The 20,717-nt window shown below is 46.0% G+C and overlaps 2 protein-coding genes across 2 annotated transcripts in view; one reads left to right on the top strand and one right to left on the bottom strand.

Annotated features, from left to right (window-relative positions):
* Window positions 1-5,665: 5,665 nt before the first annotated feature.
* LOC144508266 (syntaphilin-like) lies at window positions 5,666-10,704 on the top strand (the record flags this gene model as incomplete). The annotated part of the gene is made up of 3 exons (XM_078236083.1): window positions 5,666-5,808; window positions 6,828-6,977; window positions 9,699-10,704. Coding segments are annotated over 3 exons (1,299 nt in total), but the record flags the coding sequence as incomplete, so codon positions are not given.
* Window positions 10,705-19,171: 8,467 nt separating this feature from the next.
* LOC144508660 (syntenin-1-like) overlaps window positions 19,172-20,717 on the bottom strand; it is a 38,043-nt gene continuing 36,497 nt past the window's right edge. The window contains exon 10 of the mRNA XM_078236897.1: window positions 19,172-19,590. Within this exon, the coding sequence (XP_078093023.1) occupies window positions 19,539-19,590 (52 nt within the window). The 3' untranslated portion in view covers window positions 19,172-19,538. The remainder of the gene's footprint in view (window positions 19,591-20,717) is intronic.

Below are 20,717 nucleotides of genomic sequence, written 5' to 3'. Positions count from 1 at the left end.
TCTCCCCTTGACATTCAATGGCATTATTATTGCTTGCCTGGCACTCTGTCCATCACCTTAAATTTTCACAACCTCCACCATCAATACACAGTGGCAGCAGGAAGGAAAAATGAGTAAAAACTGGGAAATAAGAATACTAATCCAAACTGATCCTATTGGGCCTCCACCCTGCTTAGCCAACAACTGAACCCCTCCTGCTCCATCCCTCCCCCATCCCACCTCCCTGTGAGCCCATCCCACTTGTATCTGTTGCCTGGGTCCCTTGTGGATCTGGTGGATGCACGAGCAGTAGAAGCCACTGTTTCTGGTGATGCTGACAGTGTAGAGTTGTCAGCCTCTGATTGGCGGGATTTCCTAAGTTTTGGGAAAGACCCAACACTGACTGGTTATGTGCCTGATGGCAAGGTTCGTGTCGGTTCTCTAGCCTCGTGTCAGTTCTCTAGCTTGTGAGTGAGACCTCCATTGCCAAAATTAAATTCCATTCATTGACTCCAAATATTGTGGATTGTACCGAGGAGTTGACAGTAATTTTTATTCATGGAATCCCTAGTGGAGAAGAGGCCATTCGGCCCATTGAATCTGCACCGGCTCTGATAGAGTATCTTACCCAGGCCTTCTCCCCTAACCTTTCCCTGTAACCCCACACATTTACCATGGCTAATCCATCTAACCTACACATCTTGAGACACTAAGGGACAATTTTTACTATGGTCAATCCACCTAACCTGCACATCTTTGGACTGTGGGTGAAAACCCACGCAGACATGGGGAGAACGTTCAAACTCCACACAGACAATCACCCAAGGTCAGAATTGAACCCAGGTTCCTGGAGCTGTAAGGCAGCAGTGCTGAACACTATGCCACCGTGCCACCCTTTATTAAATACTCCTGCACCTACCTGTTACAAAAACACTGTAATTACAAAGCAAACAAATTTAATTCAATGTTTTCCAAACCAGATGGAAATAATGCAGGCGATTAATGAGTGGAAGAAGTACAAGCTCCAGGATAGAGTCACCTGTCTGGGTGATTGAGGGCAACAGGCAATTGCATGTTTTATTTTATATTTTTGCAGCCTGACTTCATTGAATTTGTCATCTGCCAGTCATACAGGAGAGGCGATGGTTTGAAATTTTGATGAGGAGAACGCTTTGTTCCTGTCTGACAATTTTCTAAAAATTAGTTCATGTGATGTGAATGTATTGCATAATCAGTATTGATTGCTTTTGAGGAGGTTGTGCTGAGGCACATTCTCTAGTGCCTTGCTAGGGCCAGTTAGAAGGCAGTTACGAGTCTTTCGCATTGCTTTGGATCTGGAGTCAGTTACAGGCCAGGCTGGATAAGAAAGGCAGATTTCCTTCCCTTATGGGAACAAAATGGATTTTTCCAATAATCTGCTTGTTTCACAATCACCATTACAAATATTAGCCTTTCATTAAATTCCAGATTTTTTTTGTTGTTTTGAACTAATCTCTCCAGATCATTACTCCAAGTTTTGTGATTACCCGCAACATAACCCCAATGCTACCGTACCCCTAATCTCTTCCATTTAAATAGTAGGGACTGCACTCAGCAAATTGCTGAGGCTGTTCTGAATTGCACTAATATATAGCATTCCTTAAATAAAGAAGGACATCCCAAGGCACAGGGCATAAGAAGAAAATCTTAGAATGGAGGTAACCAAATGCTTGGTCAAAGAGACTTAAGGAGTATCTTAAAAGAGGAGAGGCTGGTGTTAAGACTTAAGGAGGGAATTCCAGAGCCTAGGGCCTAGACATGACAATGCCTAGCAGTTTGAAGGAGCCAACATTGTCAAAACAGGTACAAGTGGTCTGCGGAAGCTATGAGATTGATAGGCCCAATGACCTTTCAATTTTCATGCTTTCCCATTGTTATATATTTAAGTAGTTGCATGATTGCTTTAAGAGCAAGTCACATGATTTGATGGTGATGTCATTGGGGTGTTTCAGAGGCTCCTGATTTCAGTTTCAGTTTGTACTCTGTACAGGCAACAACTCTTTCAACAAATCTGTTGTTGTTAGTTTAAATGCGTGTGTGCAAACCACATACTTTGTTTTTGTTTAAAACCCACAACCCCTAACGGAGTTAGGACATTACACTCATAAACTTATTCCAGGCAAATATGAGCAGGTTGAGAAATTACTGAAACAATTAAGACTGGCAACACACAGAGCATTAATAATGCAAGAACTCCAAATACCTAGATCACCAATCTCTTTTGCCGCTGTCCTCCCCACCACCATCACTCCCCCACCTCGGTAGAAATATCCTGTAACCTGGAAATTCAGACTGGGTTTGGGGTATCACATTGCCATTATTACAGCGATGGAGCAAGATGATGGATTTCCTATAGAGCTTGGAGATGTGTACTTACTATTGTTGCCAACTCTCCAGGATTGTCCTGGAGTATCCAGGAATGAAAGATTAACATCCAGGGCACTGCAGTGAGAAGCACCCAGGGGAAAAACAATCATAGAACATAGAACATAGAACAGTACAGCACAGAACAGGCCCTTCGGCCCACGATGTTGTGCCGAGCTTTATCTGAAACCAAGATCAAGCTATCCCACTCCCTATCATCCTGGTGTGCTCCATGTGCCTATCCAATAACCGCTTAAATGTTCCTAAAGTGTCTGACTCCACTATCACTGCAGGCAGTCCATTCCACACCCCAACCACTCTCTGCGTAAAGAACCTACCTCTGATATCCGTCCTGTATCTCCCACCACGAACCCTATAGTTATGCCCCCTTGTAACAGCTCCATCCACCCGAGGAAATAGTCTTTGAACGTTCACTCTATCTATCCCCTTCATCATTTTATACACCTCTATTAAGTCTCCCCTCAGCCTCCTCCGCTCCAGAGAGAACAGCCCTAGCTCCCTCAACCTTTCCTCATATGACCTACCCTCCAAACCAGGCAGCATCCTGGTAAATCTCCTCTGCACTCTTTCCAGCGCTTCCACATCCTTCTTATAGTGAGGTGACCAGAACTGCACACAATATTCCAAATGTGGTCTCACCAAGGTCCTGTACAGTTGCAGCATAACCCCACGGCTCTTAAACTCCAACCCCCTGTTAATAAAAGCTAAAAATCATATGAACAATAAAAAAGATTTGTATGTATTTTTATTACCTTTCTTCAAACATTTCTGTTTATCACAAACTGTTTGATGGAGAGCCAGGAATTATCCAATTAGATACTGAAGAGTCTGTTCACTTTCCAATTGGCTGCAGGAAGATGGGTAATGGATGGACAAGTTGGATTGCCAATGGCAGGATATAAGGGAGTGGGACAGTTAGAGGGAGGAGATCATGTGATAAAAACTCCTGGAATATATTCAACTAAAGTTGGCAACCCCAGAGCTCTCCAACTGGGACTTGGAAATGTCTCTTAATGTGGATCTTATTTTTGTTTTCTTAGGTCTCCTGTTGGCTCAATACAGTGACCCCCATGTCAGGATCAGGAAGCAAAAGATCTCCAGGACCAAGGAGGTACACACAGCAGCAGATCATAAAGACTTTTGTGCGGCAGAAATTAGAGAGCTGACAAAGGTCTTTTAAGGTTACGAAGGAAAGATGCAGAGATGATCTTACCACTTATAGAAAGTCCAAAACTAAGGGCCAGAAGCATAATCCACCGAGGAATTCAGGAGAAATCTCTTTACTCTGAAATCTTTTACTTGCTACACCTCAGGGGGCAATTGAATAAATTAGCATCTTTACATTTATTTAATTCATCGATGGGATGTGGGTGCCGCTGGCATGACCAACATTTGTTGCCCATCCCTAATTGCTCTTGAACTGAGTGGCTTGCTAGACCATTTCAGAGGGCAGTTAAGAGTCAGTCACACTGCCGTGGATCTGGAGTCACATATAGCCCAAGCTGGGGTAAGGATGGCAGATTTCCTTCTCTAAAGAACACTGGTGAACCAGATGGGTTTTCCTGACAATCGTTGATAGTTTCACCATTACTAAGACTAGTTTTAAATTCCAGATTTAATTAGTTGAATTCAAATTCCAAAAGTTGCCGTAGTGGAATTAGAACCCACATCCCCAGAACATTAGCCTGGATCACTAGGCCAGTGATATTGCCACTGTGTCACCAATTCACACTGCACTTGGGAGCTGGACTTTCATCAAGGATTGGGGTATTTTAATGTTAGGAAGGCAGACATGGGCTGGAGATGGGATCACTGTTGCCAGAGACAGGCCAGAAGTGGCGATAGAGGTGGACAGATTGCGAGGCCAGCAGGTTAGAAGGCCTGATTCTGTTTATATGGATATTGGCCTCACTGTAATCATGACTGTTAGACCTCTCAGCTTCACACATGACTTGTCCATGCTAAATTGTCCTTTACTGTCCTAAGATGTGTAAGTTTAGGTGGATTAGCCATGGTAAATGTGTGGGGTTATGGGGAAAGGGTGATTGGGGAAGAGCCTGGGTAAGATGTTCTTTCGGAGAGTCGGTGCAGACTGGATGGGCCAAAAGGCCTCGTTCTGCATAGTAGGGATTCTATGATTCGACAAGAAGCAGGTTTGAGCAGATAGCCAGATATCTATTTTTTTCAGTTCCGGTCAACGGTCATTTAGACATGAAACAAGAGTGGGAAATGTTGAATTCTGGGTGACTTAACTAGGTGGGATGCGAAAGCTTGATTTCACAATGGCAGATTGAGGTTCAGACATAAAGTCAGCGCACTGTATGTGGTGTGTCAAACCTCACGCTGGCCTGTGATGGGTTCATACTTGCAATATACTTGCATGTCATGAATGTTCATTGGTGTAAATCTTTTTAATTATGTCATACCTTGAGGGGCGGCACAGTGGTTAGCACTGCTGCCTCACAGCGCCAGGGACCCGGGTTCGATTCCCGGCTTGGGTCACTGTCTGTGTGGAGTCTGATATTCTCCCCGTGTCTGCGTGGGTTTCCTCTGGGTGTTCCGGTTTCTTCCCACAGTCTGAAAGATGAGCTGGTTAGGTGCATTGGTCATGCTAAATTCTCCCTCAGTGTATCTGAACAGGCACCGGAGTGTGACGACTAGGGGAGTTTTACAGTAACTTCATTGCAGTGTTAATTTAAGCCTACTTGTGACACTAATAAAATAAACTTTACTTTTTACTTTTTTTAAGATAGTCAGTGCCACACAGGAATCATGTAGCGCCCAGTTCACATTTATTTTGTGGTTTTTAAAAATATGCCTATTTGTTAACTTTTCAATTTCACCATTAATACTGGTTACTTTCTGTCTGGACAATTCTTAGTCAGTTCAAATAATCCCTAACAGCTTTTTGTCAATTCTGACAAGGAACAGTGCAAGGTAAATGCCTGTGGAATAGTCTCAGGAGAGGGAGAAGGCAACTTGTTTGACTGGGGAACTTCAGATCACTTGGATGTCAGGGGGGGGAATGTGTTGCTGGTTGAAGAGGGGTCTTGTTCCCATAACTCTGCAGTGGGTAAAGTTCAGTTCAGTGTCCTCCTTTGAACTGGGTTTAATTTGTTGCAGTCTGTCTTCTAAGAGTGAATAGAAGCTGGGTTCTGATTCAACTTCTGATTGTCCGCTTTCCCCTGTCTGTAGTCGAGGTCTCCATGGAAGAAGTGGTTTCTCCTCTCTGTTCAAATCGGCGCTGACCCCAACCTCGGCACAGCAGGAGACTCAGCCCCTCCTCCAGCCATCCAGGCGAAGCTCGCCTCCGGTTGGTCTACGGGATAGCTGTGCTACATCTTCCCTCAGCAGCAGCAGCAACTCGGGTTCTTACAAGGGCAGCGACAGCAGCCCTACTCCCAGGTAAATGCAAGAAAGACCTGGCCACTCATAGGTCCATGTTGGTGCTGATAACCAGTACCTGCAGTTTCACAAATTGGAGCGATATAGAACATAGAACATAGAAAAAATACAGCACAAACAGGCCCTTCGGCCCACAAGTTGCGGCGGTCATGTCCCTACCTACCTAGGCTTATATATAGGCTTACCTATAACCCTCAATCCTATTAAGTCCCATGTACTCATCCAGAAGTCTCATAAAAGACCCTATCGAGTTTGCCTCCACTACCACTGATGGCAGCCGATTCCACTCACCCACCACCCTCTGAGTGAAAAACTTACCCCTAACATCTCCCCTGTACCTACTCCCCAGCACCTTAAACCTGTGTCCTCTCGTAGCAGCCATTTCAGGCTTGGGAAAAAGCCTCCGAGAATCCACCCGATCTATATCTCTCATCATCTTGTACACCTCTATCAGGTCATATTGGGGTAAAAAATGTCTGTGTTAGCCATTTATCAGAGGCTAATGTCTTCACCTCTTGATTCAGAATGTGGTGGATTCAAGACTCACTCAGGAGACTAGAACACAAAATCCAGGCTACCTGCTACCAGGACTGAGGAAGTGCTGCATCACTGAAGTTAGCATCTTTCAGATGAGATGTTGAAAACCTGGACCCTGACTGCCCCCTCAAGGCGATAGAAAAGCCCTGAAGAAGAAGGGGTTTTTTCTCCCTGGTGTCTTGGCCAATATTTAACCTTCAACCAAAGTTATTGAAAACAGATTATCTGATCATTTTCACAATTTTGTTTTTCGCATGCAACTGTTATGCTTCCTACATTAACAATGACTACACTTCAAAATTACTTCATTGTCTATGAAGTGCTCTGGGACGTTCTGAATTTGTGAAAAGCATTGTAAAATTGCAAGTCTTTCTTTAATAAATAGCTTTCTATATGTGTGACCCTAACTACAGTTCAGATGGACCCAGTCACAAGCCTTGCTTCCCCTTCTCATACTTTCTGTTTCTCAACTTGTTTTGCAGACGTTCCAGTAAATATTCATCCTGCAGCGAAAATCATGGGATTAAACCACCAACACCAGAACAGTATCTGACTCCCCTGCAGCAGAAAGAAGTCTGCATCAGACACCTGAGGGCCAAGCTAAAGGAGACAGAGGAGAAACTGGATGAGAGGTACTGCAGCTTCCTGATTGTGTGAGGAGACAGGAATATGTCAGGTTCAACCTTCACAGACATGGCCCAGTGCTGGCAGTGGAGAGGGAGGGTGGGTGCCAGTGCAGCATGGCCTACTGCTGGTCAGTACATCATCACCTACCGCTGGTCAGTACAGCATAGCCTACCGCGGTCAGTACAGCATGGCCCAGCACTAGTCAGTACAGCTTGGCAAAGCGATGGTTTGTACAGCTTGACCCAGCATTGGACAGGATAGCTTGGCCCAGTTCTGATCAGTACAGCTTGGCACAGAGATTGTCAGTTCAAAATGGCCCTCTCTCGTCAGTACAGCTTGGTGAGGCGATGGTCAGTACAGCTTGGCCCAGTGATGGTCAGTACACTTGGCCCAGCACTGTCAGTGTAACATGGCCCAGCTCACTATTCCCAAACAGTCTGGCAATGACCCATTCCTACTCTCAATTGACTTCATAATGACTGCTTCTGTACAGGTTGGAGTTTTAAAAACATTTTTTTAAAGGTTTATTTATTAGTCACAAGTAGGCTTACATTAACACTGCAATGAAGTTACTGTGACAATATCCTAGTCACCACACTCCTGCGCCTGTTGGGGTACACTGAGGGAGAATTTAGCATGACCAATGCACCTAACCAGCACATCTTTCAGACTGTGAGAGGAAACCCACGCAGACACGGGGAGAACGTGCAGACTCCGCACAGACAGTGACCCAAGCCAGGGATCAAACCCGGGTCCTTGGCGCTGTGGGGCAGCAGTGCTAACCACTGTGCCACCGTGATTGGCACAGTGGTGGAACTCGATTGGCCCAGATTCAACTTAGAACTACTACATAGACTAGATGCCAACTGAAACCACAGGCCGGACACTGACTGATACCACAGGCTGGACACTGACTGATATCACAGACCGGACACTGACTGATATCACAGGCTGGACACTGACTGATATCACAGACCGGACACTGACTGATATCACAGGCTGGACACTGACTGATATCACAGGCTGGACACTGACTGATATCACAGGCTGGACACTGACTGATATCACAGGCTGGACACTGACTGATATCACAGGCTGGACACTGACTGATATCACAGGCTGGACACTGACTGATATCACAGGCTGGACACTGACTGATATCACAGGCTGGACACTGACTGATATCACAGGCTGGACACTGACTGATACCACAGACCGGACACTGACTGATATCACAGGCTGGACACTGACTGATACCACAGACCGGACACTGACTGATATCACAGGCTGGACACTGACTGATACCACAGACCGGACACTGACTGATACCACAGACCGGACACTGACTGATATCACAGGCTGGACACTGACTGATATCACAGACCGGACACTGACTGATACCACAGACCGGACACTGACTGATATCACAGGCTGGACACTGACTGATACCACAGACCGGACACTGACTGATACCACAGACCGGACACTGACTGACACCACAGACCGGACACTGACTGATACCACAGACCGGACACTGACTGACACCACAGACCGGACACTGACTGATACCACAGGCTGGACACTGACTGATACCACAGACCGGACACTGACTGATACCACAGGCTGGACACTGACTGATACCACAGACCGGACACTGACTGATACCACAGGCTGGACACTGACTGATACCATAGGCCAGACACTGACTGATACCACAGACCGGACACTGACTGATACCATAGGCTGGACACTGACTGATTAAGTGGGTTTTCTGTTGGAGTTACAATAGCAAAGTTAAAAATTGTGGAGGAGCAAAGATGGGTATCTGAGTATGCAAATGACAAAAAGCTAATGGACTTTTACAAACAATGATAAGAACATATGAACTAGGAGCAGGAGTGGGCCATCTGGCCCCTCGAGCCTGCTCCGCCATTCAATAAGATCATGGCTGATCTTTTCATGGACTCAGCTCCACTTACCCACCCGCTCACCATTACCCTTAATTCCTTTAATTTCAAAAATCTATCTTTGCCTTAAAAACATTCAGTGAGGTAGCCTCAAATGTTTCACTGGGCAGGGAATTCCACAGATGGAATAACTAATTAAATACTGGGTTTTTATTTCATCGGAGTTGATTCGAGTGAGGAGGTGCATGTACAGAGCTTTGATTATGTCTAAGCCAGAGTCCCTGTACTCAGTTCTGGGCACTGAACTTCAGGAAGGAGATCTTGAACTTGGAGAGATTGCAGCATGAGGTTAAATGAGGCGAAGAGTTAAGTTATAAATTGCAGAAACCTGGTTTGTGTTTGCTTGAGTTTGAAAGGTTGAGGGGGTGATCTAATTGAGGTGTTCAAAATGAAGAAAAGATTCAACAGAGCAGATATAGAGAAACAGATTATACCTGGGGATGAATTCAGAATAAGGGGGTCACAATCTGCAAATCTGAGCAGGACCCTTCAGGGAAAGAATCTGGATTTTTTTTACACAAAAGGTAGCGCCCTCTGCACTAAAAGGCTGGGGATCCAGAGGGGCCAGTTGTAGCTTTGAAGACTGAGATAGGTTTTTGTTGGTTAAGGGCACTGAGAGATGTGGAGCAAAGATTAGTAAATCAAGTATAGATCAGAGGTAATTGAATGATGTAGAACAGGCTCGAGGGGCTGAATGGCCATCTCCTCTCCCTGTGAAATGTAGTGATTGATAATGGGTTGTCCTTGTGGTTTTCACAGAGGTGGGGAGGTGGAGGACCTGAAGTTGCAGCTGTCCAGGATGCAGGAAGACTGGATTGAGGAAGAATGTCACCGTGTGGAGGCTCAGCTCTCACTGAAGGAGGCCAGGAAGGAGATCAAGCAGCTGAAGCAGGTGATTGACACAGTGAAGAATAACCTGGTGGAGAAGGATAAAGGCATCCAGAAGTATTTCATTGACATCAACATTCAGAACAAGAAGCTGGAGAGCCTGTTGCACAGTATGGAGTTGGCCCAGGATGGTGCGTCCCAGTCTGCTGCTGGTTCCCCTGCCAAGTCTCTGACTCGCAGCTCCACCTACACCAAGCTGAGTGAGCAGGGATGTGATCTCCAGGCCATTGATATCACTGATCTGCCGCACCGTGGCTCCCTCGCCTCTGGGATTGATCGTGCGGCTGAGGCTGCAGCCATCACCGCAAGGTCCTTACTGCGTGCGAGCGCCATGCCCGAGGGAAGGGGCCCTTTGGCTGGGATCCAGCTCGGTACTGTCCGGGAGCAGGGCATTCAGACAGACTTCTCTCCCCGTGATCCTGACCTGGAAACGATAGCAGAGAAGGTCCTGAGGTCCAGCACCTTCGACCCTGACGGCCTTGCCGTGGGGGCAGAAACCCCAAGACCACCCCCTGACTATCAGACACTTCAGAGCCTCGATGGAACTCCCAATCTGCGGCCAGTTGACTCCCACGCAGCTCCTGCAGGAGCGGTGGCCGAGGCCCCTGGAGATGAGGTGCCACAGGCACCTGTGTGCCCTGGGTCAGACGAGGTGCCCACCCAGGTGACCCACTGGAGCCGCTATTATATTGTAGACCTGCTAGCAGTGACAGTGCCAGCAGTTCCCACTGTAGCCTGGATTGTCAGCACTCAACGAGGCAGCTCGCAGCCTCTTTACAACATCGGCGTGCTGCTGCGTAGCTGCTGCGTTATTGCGCTGCAGTCCCTGCGACGGTTCAGTGCCAATGCATCTTCCCCGAATCAGCCACCGTCCTAGCCCCAACCACTGCCTCCCTCCTCTCCACACACCCACACACACACCCACACACACCCCCCCACACCCCCCATACACCCACTTACACACCTTCGCACACACACACCCCCCACACACCCACACACACCCACACACCCACTTACACACCTTCGCACACACCCCACACACACCCACACCCACACACACACACACCCATTAACCCAATCCCACGTACACACAACCCAAACATACACCCACGCACACACACCCCACACACACACCCACACACTTCACCACATACAAACACACATACTCACACGCACACCCTCTACTCCACATCTTTCACACTCACCCCCATGCACAGTCCCCCACACAACCCTCTCCACACGCACACACCACACACGCCACACACATCTGCACCCACACATACTGATACACACACACGTACCCACACACTCACCCCCCACACAAATCACACACAATTACCCCCCCCACACACATACACACACATATACACAGACAGAGCCGTACACCCCACTGACCCCTCTCACACACCTCATCGCCCACCACATACACACCCCTCCCTCTCTCACATCCCTTCACAATGAGACTCAGAATTGTACCATTCCCCCCCAACAGAATCAGCTGTTTGCACTACCGTTAGTAAACCATCGATACACAAATATATATAGAGTATAAAAATAACCCACATGGTTGATCCAGTGTTTGAAAGCTGGGACTTTATGCTGCATTGCATGGCTGAGAAACATCTCATGTATCGGAGACACCTGGGACCATCTCCACTGCACTTCAAAGATCCACGTTGGTGTTATCGTAATTTCAAGACAAAGTATTGAACCATTTTTGTACATTTACATCAGCGGCACAGTTACGAAATGCTGCTTTCACTCCACCAGGTGTAATGTAAAATTTACTAGGTATAATAACTTTTCAGTTAGCAGAGGCTGCCTCAGTTCCCGTTCACCCTGAACTTAACAATGTTCAACAATTGCTTCTAACTGTGGCCCTAATCCACGTGTCTGTAAGAATTGCTGGAAAATTGCAGTAAATAGAATATGCAGCTCGTTCAACCCTTCCCAATTTATGTGGTTCCAAGCTGGTTATTTATTTATTAAGTTTTACAGCTGTGACCATTTTTTTGCACGGTTTGAGGCACATTCTTTTGTGGAAGTGGAAAAGGATCATTTTTGTGTTTCTGACACCCAGTTTGGGATTTAATTATTGGGATAAATTTGCCAACCTGCACTCAAAAGAAGATTGGATACATTGCAACAATATGCCTCAGACCCAGATCGCAACACCCACGACAGTCACCCTGCTCCCTCTGATTCAGATTGTCATTAATATTGGATTCGTGGCATCTGGTCTCAGAGTTAGATTGAGGCTTGCTGAACCCACTTCATATTGGGCTCTTAATGGGGGTTAAAGGGTTAAATTCCAAGGACAGGTTGCCTAGACTAGACTTGCATTTCCTTGAGGTGAGAAGATTGAGGGGTGACCTAATCAAAACGCTGGAAAATCTCAGCAGGTCTGGCAGCATCTGTAAGGAGAGAAAAGAGCTGACATTTCGAGTCCAGATGACCCTTTGTCAAAGCTAAAAGGTATAGAAAGTGGGAGATATTTATACTGCAGGGTGAGGGAATGAAAGATGAGTCATCGCCACAGAAACCAGGGGCAAAGACTGCTAATAGCTGTCCACAGAGAGGATAAAAGGTGTGAATGGCCAAACGGCAGAGAAGCTGTAAGCTGTGACAGATGGAGATATTGGGGGACGAGGGGTGGGAGAAATGGGACAGAGGTAGAATGTAGAAAAGGGGAAGCAGGGGGAGGAAAGGTAAGGGAAGGGGGATAAAGTAGGGGGAAAGAGTGCGGGGGGGGGGGGGGGGGGTGGGGGGAAGAAAAATGAAGAAAGACAATAAAGAAATAAAAGATAGAGAATAGTAAAAAATTAAATAAAATAGAGGGGTGATTTAAACAATTAAAAGAATTTAATGGTATAAATACAGAGAAACTATTCCTTTTGTTGCGGGAATCAAGAACAGAAAGGTACCATCTTAAAATTAGAAATAGGTAATTTAGGAGTGAAATCAGGAAGGAGTTTTTCACACAAAGGGGCGATTTTGCACCTGCGTTCACTGTCAGCGAGAATGGCGGCGCAGGAGGAAATCCCACAAGGAAACAAGGTTCTTGCCGGTGAGATCTTGTTTCCTCGGCCAGAGGTCGGTGCCAGGGGCAGGCCCTGTGGGGATTTAGAAGGGGCTGTTCCTGTAAGGTGTGGTGCTAGAGGGGGAAGCGCTAAGGCCTTTGAAGTGGGACTTGCATTGACCGCAGAGCAACCATTGAGGAAAGAAACTTGCATTGAAGGGAGAGAGCGGGCAATGAGGGGGGAGGGAGCAGCGGTGATACTATCACGGTGATTGAGGGGCAGAGGGGACATCCACTGATAATTGAGCGGCATGGTGGCACAGTGGTTAGCATTGCTGCCTCAGAGTGCCAGGGACACGGGTTGAATTCTGGCCTTGGGTCACTGTCTGTGTGGAGTTTGCATGTTCTCCCCCTGTCTGCGTGGGTTTCCTCCGGGTGCTCCAGTTTCCTCCCACAGTCCAAAGATGTGTAGGTTAGGTTGATTGGCCATGCTAAATTGACCCTAGTGTCAGGGGGATTAACTGGGTAAATATGTGGGGTTACGGGGATAGGGCCTGAGTGGGATTGTGGTTGATGCATACTTGATGGGCCGAATAGCCTCCTTCTGCACTGTAGAGATTCTATGAGTTGCGAGCGAGAGCTCCCGATACCTTTGTGGCCAGGAGAGGGGGGGGGGGGGGCGGGGGTGGGGGGGTGGGGAGGGGACTGATGAATATCAGTTCTGATCAGGGCACTCTTTTTTAAAGATGGCACCCTGATCTCTGTGAAGCCAGCATTTCTGGCTCTATCAGGCCCCATCCTGCCAGAATGACAGCACAAACCACGCCCCCGATTTATTTTTTGTCAGAGTCAGTCAAGGCCTGGTCTGAAAACTGGGCTGTGCGTCTGGAGAGATATGCACCCCTTTACAGTCAGAGCCTGACACTCTGACAAATTATAGGAAAACTCTGCCCAAAGTAGTGGAAATCTGAAACTTTTTCCCAAAAGGCATGTGGATTCTGGAAAGCAGTTGGAGCTTTCAGTACTGAGATTGCCCTGCCTAATAGGTAACAGTTTTGGATGATAGTGAGTGAAGGCATAGATATGTGGTTGGAATGCAGTGCGAGCATGAATTACTTGATTGAAAGAGCAGATCAAGGGGCTGAAAGGCCTCATTCTGTTTCAGACAGCCAGTAGAAGGAAAATGTCATCATTGGGTTAGTGTTTTAACCCATTTCATCGTTAACAAGTAATGATCTATTTCCCGACATTTTGATCCAGATTCTTTCATGGAATTTTTCACTCTCAACACTTGGCAAATTAACCACCATTCAAACCGATATCAACCGTAAATATTTAGTTTTAGAAAATACTCAAGAGACCAGCTCTCCTAATATTCAGTGGCCCAGCGCCTTTCACCGTCATGCTGAGTTTAACAGACGGAGGGATTTAGTCTCAAACCTTGTGCTAAATTCCCTGTTGCAGGATTAGAATTGGTATAAGTTCCTGGAGATAGGGAAGTGGGAGAATGGGCAATGTCCAGTGACACTTAATGGACAATTCACAATTGGGCTGGGGGGAGGGATTAGTGGTATCATGTGACCAGGCTGTGCTTCAACCACTCCCATGATTGGCCAAGCAGACACTTGAATCATGAGTGATGGGGTTTAGATAATGAGGAAGTTCGGGTGCCTGTGGAAATGGAATTCAGCGAGAATTAGTGCAGTTAGGAGAGGAGCTGAGACAGCACTGTGTCATCAGTCCTTTCCATGAAGTTCTTCAGTAGGAAATCCATTGAGAGTAAGAGAACAAAATGTGAAGAGAGTTTGAATGAAAGAGTGAACCCATCCACTGAACAAATTCAGGTCAATTTCAGAGGCATTCAGAAGTGATTCTGTGTACAGCCATAACAAACTATATACTGTAAATAGCAAGCTATAAAATCTGTCTGTGCAGTGAGTTATGTTTACTGGGTGTAGAACGTTCTGGACCGTTCCTTTTAAACATCATCAGAGAGGAGTGGCTGCTCCTATAATCAATTCTTTGTGGTGCCAGGTAACTGCATTTTCTACATTTCATCTCCAATGTCTTTTTCTTAATTTATTCTTGGGACATGGGCATCACTGACAAGGCCAGCATTTATTGTTCATTTTTCCTATTGCTCTGAGAAATTGGTGTTGGTGGCAGGCCACCTTCTTCATCTGTTGGAAGTCCTACTGGTGAGGGTGTTTAGTAATGGGATACCACGCCAGTTCATCATGAAGGAACTGCGATAGACGTCCAAATTGGACATGGTGTATCACTTGGTGGCGATGGTGATACTGTTGACTTGTGACAATATTGCTGCTCTATTTCCATATTAACCATGGACCTGTATGTACCTTGCTGGGATTTATCTTATCCCATTTGGTATCAAGTCTAGGCAGGAGAGCCCAGCGGGCTTATCAGAAACATGTCAATGGTTACCCTGTCCAACGCTGTCTTCGTTTTGTGTCTGTGACCATGTTCAAATTGTTGTGTGTGTGGCACTGACTGTGAGGGTTGATGTTTGCTGTGAGCTGGCACCCAAACTGCAACAGAACCCATTGGTGTCTGACAGATAATGAAGGGAGTTGAATCTGTGTTCTGTTGATCTCTTGTACCACTGACACTGTAGCAATCAGGGTGAACTATACTTGAAATAAAACACTTGAAAACTTTGGGCTTGTGTAATCTCTGCAGCGAAAAAGTCAGGGAACCCAAAAATATTGATTTTTTTAAAAAGTGCCCTTCAGCATGTGAGAAGGGAGATTATCCAATGACTTTAGTTCCTGCTGTTTACCTTTGATGAGTTTATCCACCAGCACTTTCAGCATTCAGGCCAAAAAATCACCTCCGCTGGGAGTTGGCCTAAAAAAAACTTTGCATTTTGAAGTACTCTTCGAAATGTGGCAGCGAATCTACTTATAGCAAGCTCCCACCAATATAATGTGATAATAACCAGATAATCCATTCTAATGATGTTGGGTGAGGAATAACTAGGTCACCAGGGAGAACGCCCCTGCACTTTGAGTAGCATTGTGGTATATTTTTGTTCACCTGAAGCCTTGATTTATTGCCTCTTCTGCATGATTCAGATAAGTGCAGCACTCCCTCAGTACTGTACTGCGAGTAACAGCCTGGATTTTCTATTTTGCTATTCTGAGAGTTAAGCCCTTGCAATGACCAAACGGACCCAAATGACCCTTTGTCATCTGGACTCGAAAAATCAGCTTTTTTCTCTCCTTACAGATGCTGCCAGACCTGCTGAGATTTTCCAGCGCTTTCACTTTTGGTTTCAGCATCCGCAGTAATTTGCTTTTATTAATTATTGTGCTACTTTACTGTTTTATTGCTTTATTCCAAACCTTGTCAACTTTAATTCTCTGCTTGTATCATAGCAATTGGAAAAAGCTGTGGCACATGTATCTAGGATCTAGTCGTGGCTTATAACCCCTCAAATTGTTTCCTTTGAAGACAGTGTTCTATTTAAGGAGGGAAAAGGAGTGTATATGAAGCTATATGTGTCTGGATCTATTTGTTTGTATGTGTGTGCACATGCGCATTTCTGTGTACATGTATGCACACATGTACATGATGGAAGGTCACAAACTTGCAATATCACGGGTGATTTTCCTGTCCCGTTATCTACTGGCACAAATCCCGTTATAGCCGCTAACTCTGGGGAGAGGCCAAAAGTGGGATTCACACCAGCAGAAACTTCGATGGTGATTTTCCTGGCCCCTTCCTCCTGGCGTGATCAGGTTTTTGCCCAGTAACAGAACCTGATTTAAATGTATCTGAATGCATCTCAATCTTATTAACGAGATTGAAGTCTGGCCTTATGGAATCTTCCTGCCCACCAGCAGGATATCAAGTGGGCGCCATTACTCCTGTTCTTTAGAAATGGGAACCGGGCGACATGGAGGAAGGAAGGAGTACCTCTTCCCACTTAGTGCCAGGGTGCACAAGGGCAAAGCATCCTCCAGCCACCTGTGTTTATTTTCATTTTCCTTCGCAGCCGAATGCACCTCAAGTACCCCACTAATCCTGACCACAATGTTGATAGAGCCTACCCTGATTGACAGCCTGTGGTTTCACTTCCTCTTTTGCAAATCAGAATTTTTTTGGAGAAGTCACAGGTTGTGAATCACAGTGGGTGGGGGGGTCTGAGGTGCCCAATCTCTGGGCAGCAGGTCTAGCTGGCGGGTTGCTCAACATGACCTTATCGCCATCTTTGAGGTGGGTGAATCTCACCCGAAAGACGCTGCCAACATCAGCAGGAAACACTCTTGTTTTCCCACTGGCGTGGACACTCATCCTCAAAATGGGAGAATTCGAGCCATTGTATGCGTTTGGGCCCTAGGGGGCTGGTGGGGGGGGGGGGGGGGGGGGGGGCAATGCTTTCTGCTAACCTTGTAAATTGGGTCTTATTCCAATTTGCCTCTTGAAAGTCTCCGTTTTCTTCACCCCATCAATGGTCATTGTGTTTTCAGCCACTGGACTCCAACCTCTCGAATTCCCACCCTAAATCTCCCTCTCCTTCTTAAAACTTACCTCCTTGATCAAGCATTTGATCAGCTGCCTAATTACCATCTCATGTGGCTCACTGTCAAATTCTGCCGATAGCTTCCTGTGAAGCCACCATGGGACATTTTACATTAAAGGTGTCTGTTGTTGTTGTTATCATCAGTTGACTCTAGGTGACATGGTGTGTTCCTGGGCTACACTCAAAGAGAAACACAAGCTCCTGATTGTTTGTACAATGTGAAGTCAGTGATACTTTTATCAGTTACATTTGATGATCACAAGGAAATTGAAATAGACCTAAAAGATTAATTCTCCATAAAAAGTGGCAAGATCACCAACCCAAAGATTATGCAGATGAAATTGGGTAAGGGAGGGAGAGAATTGCTAACAAATTGGATCGAGTAGTTGTTTTGCTGTTGCTCTTGCTGCATTAATATAACCCTCCTTGCATCTGAAGAAAAGGTGAGTTTAGAACTTAGTGCCAATGAACCTTGAGTATTAAATATTATGAAACACACAAACATGGCTCTTGATTCACTCTATACCCAGGTCTGCACTTAGCACACCTGTGCCTTGACTTACCTCACACACACACAATATAAGCGAATAAAATTGGCACAACAGTCTTTTGTAAGTGTGGTAGATAGCACCTTCTTGCTGTAGGACCAGGTGCTAAATGAGGATATTATCGAAATTGCACAAGGTGCTGTTTGGAAGGAGCAATGGGATTTTACCAACTATAAGTCTTGAACTTGCCAGAGGAACCTCCGAGCAAATTAAACCCATCTGCAGTCACTACAGATTCTCCAGTCGGCAATTCCAGCAGGGATTTGTTGTCCTCTTATATTTCCACCTGTCCCAAATTAATGGCACCAAAAGAATTTCACCTCAAACTCATGTGGTACTTGCTTGGATCTATTCAAAGCTGACATAGCAGGGGATAGGAGAGGTGTGGGGGGACGGGTGGGGTGGGGTGGCGGGGGGGTTGGATGGTGACGAACAGTAATTCTAAGTGATCTTCCGTGGCAGGAAACCCACAGGATTGAGTAAAACTCATGATTTTACACCCTGTCCACTGTCACTTTCCATCGGACAAGTCCAAATGGGGAACGTGTTCAGTTCCCTAACATCAGGTTAAACATAAAAACTCATCAACATTAAAATCTCAGAAACTCTCCACTGTGCATTCTCCTCTAGTTTTATGACGTGATTGTGATTTTTCTAGTTCACCCTTTGATCATTCCCCACAATGGTGGCTTATTCAGAAATTGCGAGAAATGTTTAACGTAGTAAAGCCCTGGTTTTTAAACTTCAATTTTTTCTCTCCCATTGACCAATTGCTGGACTTCAACAATTAACCTGACCAATGGCTGGGTTCTGGCCAGTGCGACCTGACCAATGGCTGGGCACCGGCATTGTAACCTCTGACCAATAGCTGGGCTCCGGCATTGTGACCCCTGACCAATAGCTGGGCTCTGACCAGTCAGACCAATAGCTGGGCTCTGGCCAGTCAGACCAATAGCTGGGCTCCAGCCGGTCTGACCAATAGCTGGGCTCCAGCCGGTCTGACCAATTGCTGGGCTCTGTCTGGAGTGATCCTGACCAATAGCTGGGCTCCGGCCGGTCTGATCCCTGACCAATAGCTCGGCTCTGGCCGGTGTGACACTGACCAATAGTTGGGATTTCTAGTTAGTGCATCAGTGGTTGGGATATAATTTCTGTGTTCTGATTGGTCAAAGTCACTAGTTACCAATATGCCATAGTTCATCATTGTTGCATAGAATTCCAAAAACTCTTTCCAATCTTTAATGGATTTCAATCTATGACTTTATTTGCAAACTAGTGCCCGTGATATTGATATTTTCTGGAAGTTTAAAGGGTGCATTTACAATCACAGCAACTCAGTGCATTTTGAGTTCAACTCCACAAATATTTAAAAATAGATAGGGCACAAGAGGGGCTAGTGATCGGAAATTATACAATAAAACAAAGAGTAAAATATGGATTAACGTACCCATCGGGAATTGACAAACCCACACAATATACATGCAAGAACAGAGCAGAAGAAAAATCCCAACTTCTTTATCATGGCGAGATCACAGACTGGACAGTTCCAATTTGATCACTCCCATGAATGACTGCGCAATAAGCCTGGAGAATGTGTCTTACACCTCAGGGGTGGAGTGATCCATCCGGGACACAAGGCCTGAGGACATCCTGTAGGGAGAACAAACATGGGGTCAGACCAGGGCAATATCAACAGCAAGAAAAGTAGAGTTAAGGCTACAATCAGATCAGCCATGATCTTATTGGATGTTAGAGCAGGGTTAAGGGGTCAAATGGCCTACTCCTGCTCCAAAGTCCTATGTTCCTAAAAGGAGATATTAAAGCAGGTGACCAAAAGACACGCAAGGACTGAGGCAGCTGTTGGACTGCACCAGGGCAGCTAGGGGGGTTGCCGGCCTCTGCACAAGAGTTTCCTTGTTAATTGATACCTTTTATGTTCTTGACAAATTCTGAAGTGTGCACCATTACATTGGTGATGAGGATAGGATGGATTATAATGATGGAGCCAACCTGTGAGTATCTGGTTCTAATTAAAGTTGGATACTCACCCCGTGACTGTTTTTGGGCAAAGAGACCCAGTGTGTAGTTGAGATGGTGCCAGACTCTGAGGGAAGGAGTGGAGCAAGCGTGGAATGATCGGTACCGTCGGAAGTTTAGAAATATACACAGAAGAAGAGAAAATAGCCCTCAGAAGCAAGAGCAATGATTTCGAGTTTAAGTCAAAATGGAACGAAAACAAGACTGGGAGTTGCTGCAGAGATTTTTTAAAGAACGAGTGGAGAGCACAGAGAAGTGTTTAAAAAGGAAAAATATCCTCAGGGAGCTGTAGGACTTGTCCCAAAAGCACGGGAAAGTGAAGAGGGCGAGTTTGCTAAGCTTCAGTCTGAGCAGAGCTTGTGGGGGCTCCGGGTAGCGATCCTTGCACTGAGCGACTTGCAGACAGAGGGATTTGGGGATTTTTGGAAAAGGAGAAGACTTCAACCTGTAAAGAAAATTACAGCACAGGAACAGGCCCTTCGGCCCTCCAAGCCTGCACCGACCATGCTGCCCGACTGAACTAGAACCCCCTACCCTTCCGGGGACCATATCCCTCTATTCCCATCCAATTCATGTATTTGACCAGACGTTTAAAACAAGAGTAAAGCCTCATCGGAGATAGGCTTTACCAGCATCTTAAAAGGGGCAGAAGAACTAAAGGGAGCATTGGTCCTTCAGAGGGAGAGTGTCTGGGGAATTAATAAGGAGATGGCAGAAGCATTGAACAGATATTTTGTGGC

The sequence above is a fragment of the Mustelus asterias genome, chromosome 20 (assembly GCF_964213995.1).
Source record: "Mustelus asterias chromosome 20, sMusAst1.hap1.1, whole genome shotgun sequence".
Classification (NCBI taxonomy): domain Eukaryota; kingdom Metazoa; phylum Chordata; class Chondrichthyes; order Carcharhiniformes; family Triakidae; genus Mustelus; species Mustelus asterias.
This window is presented reverse-complemented; position numbering and strand designations above follow the sequence as displayed.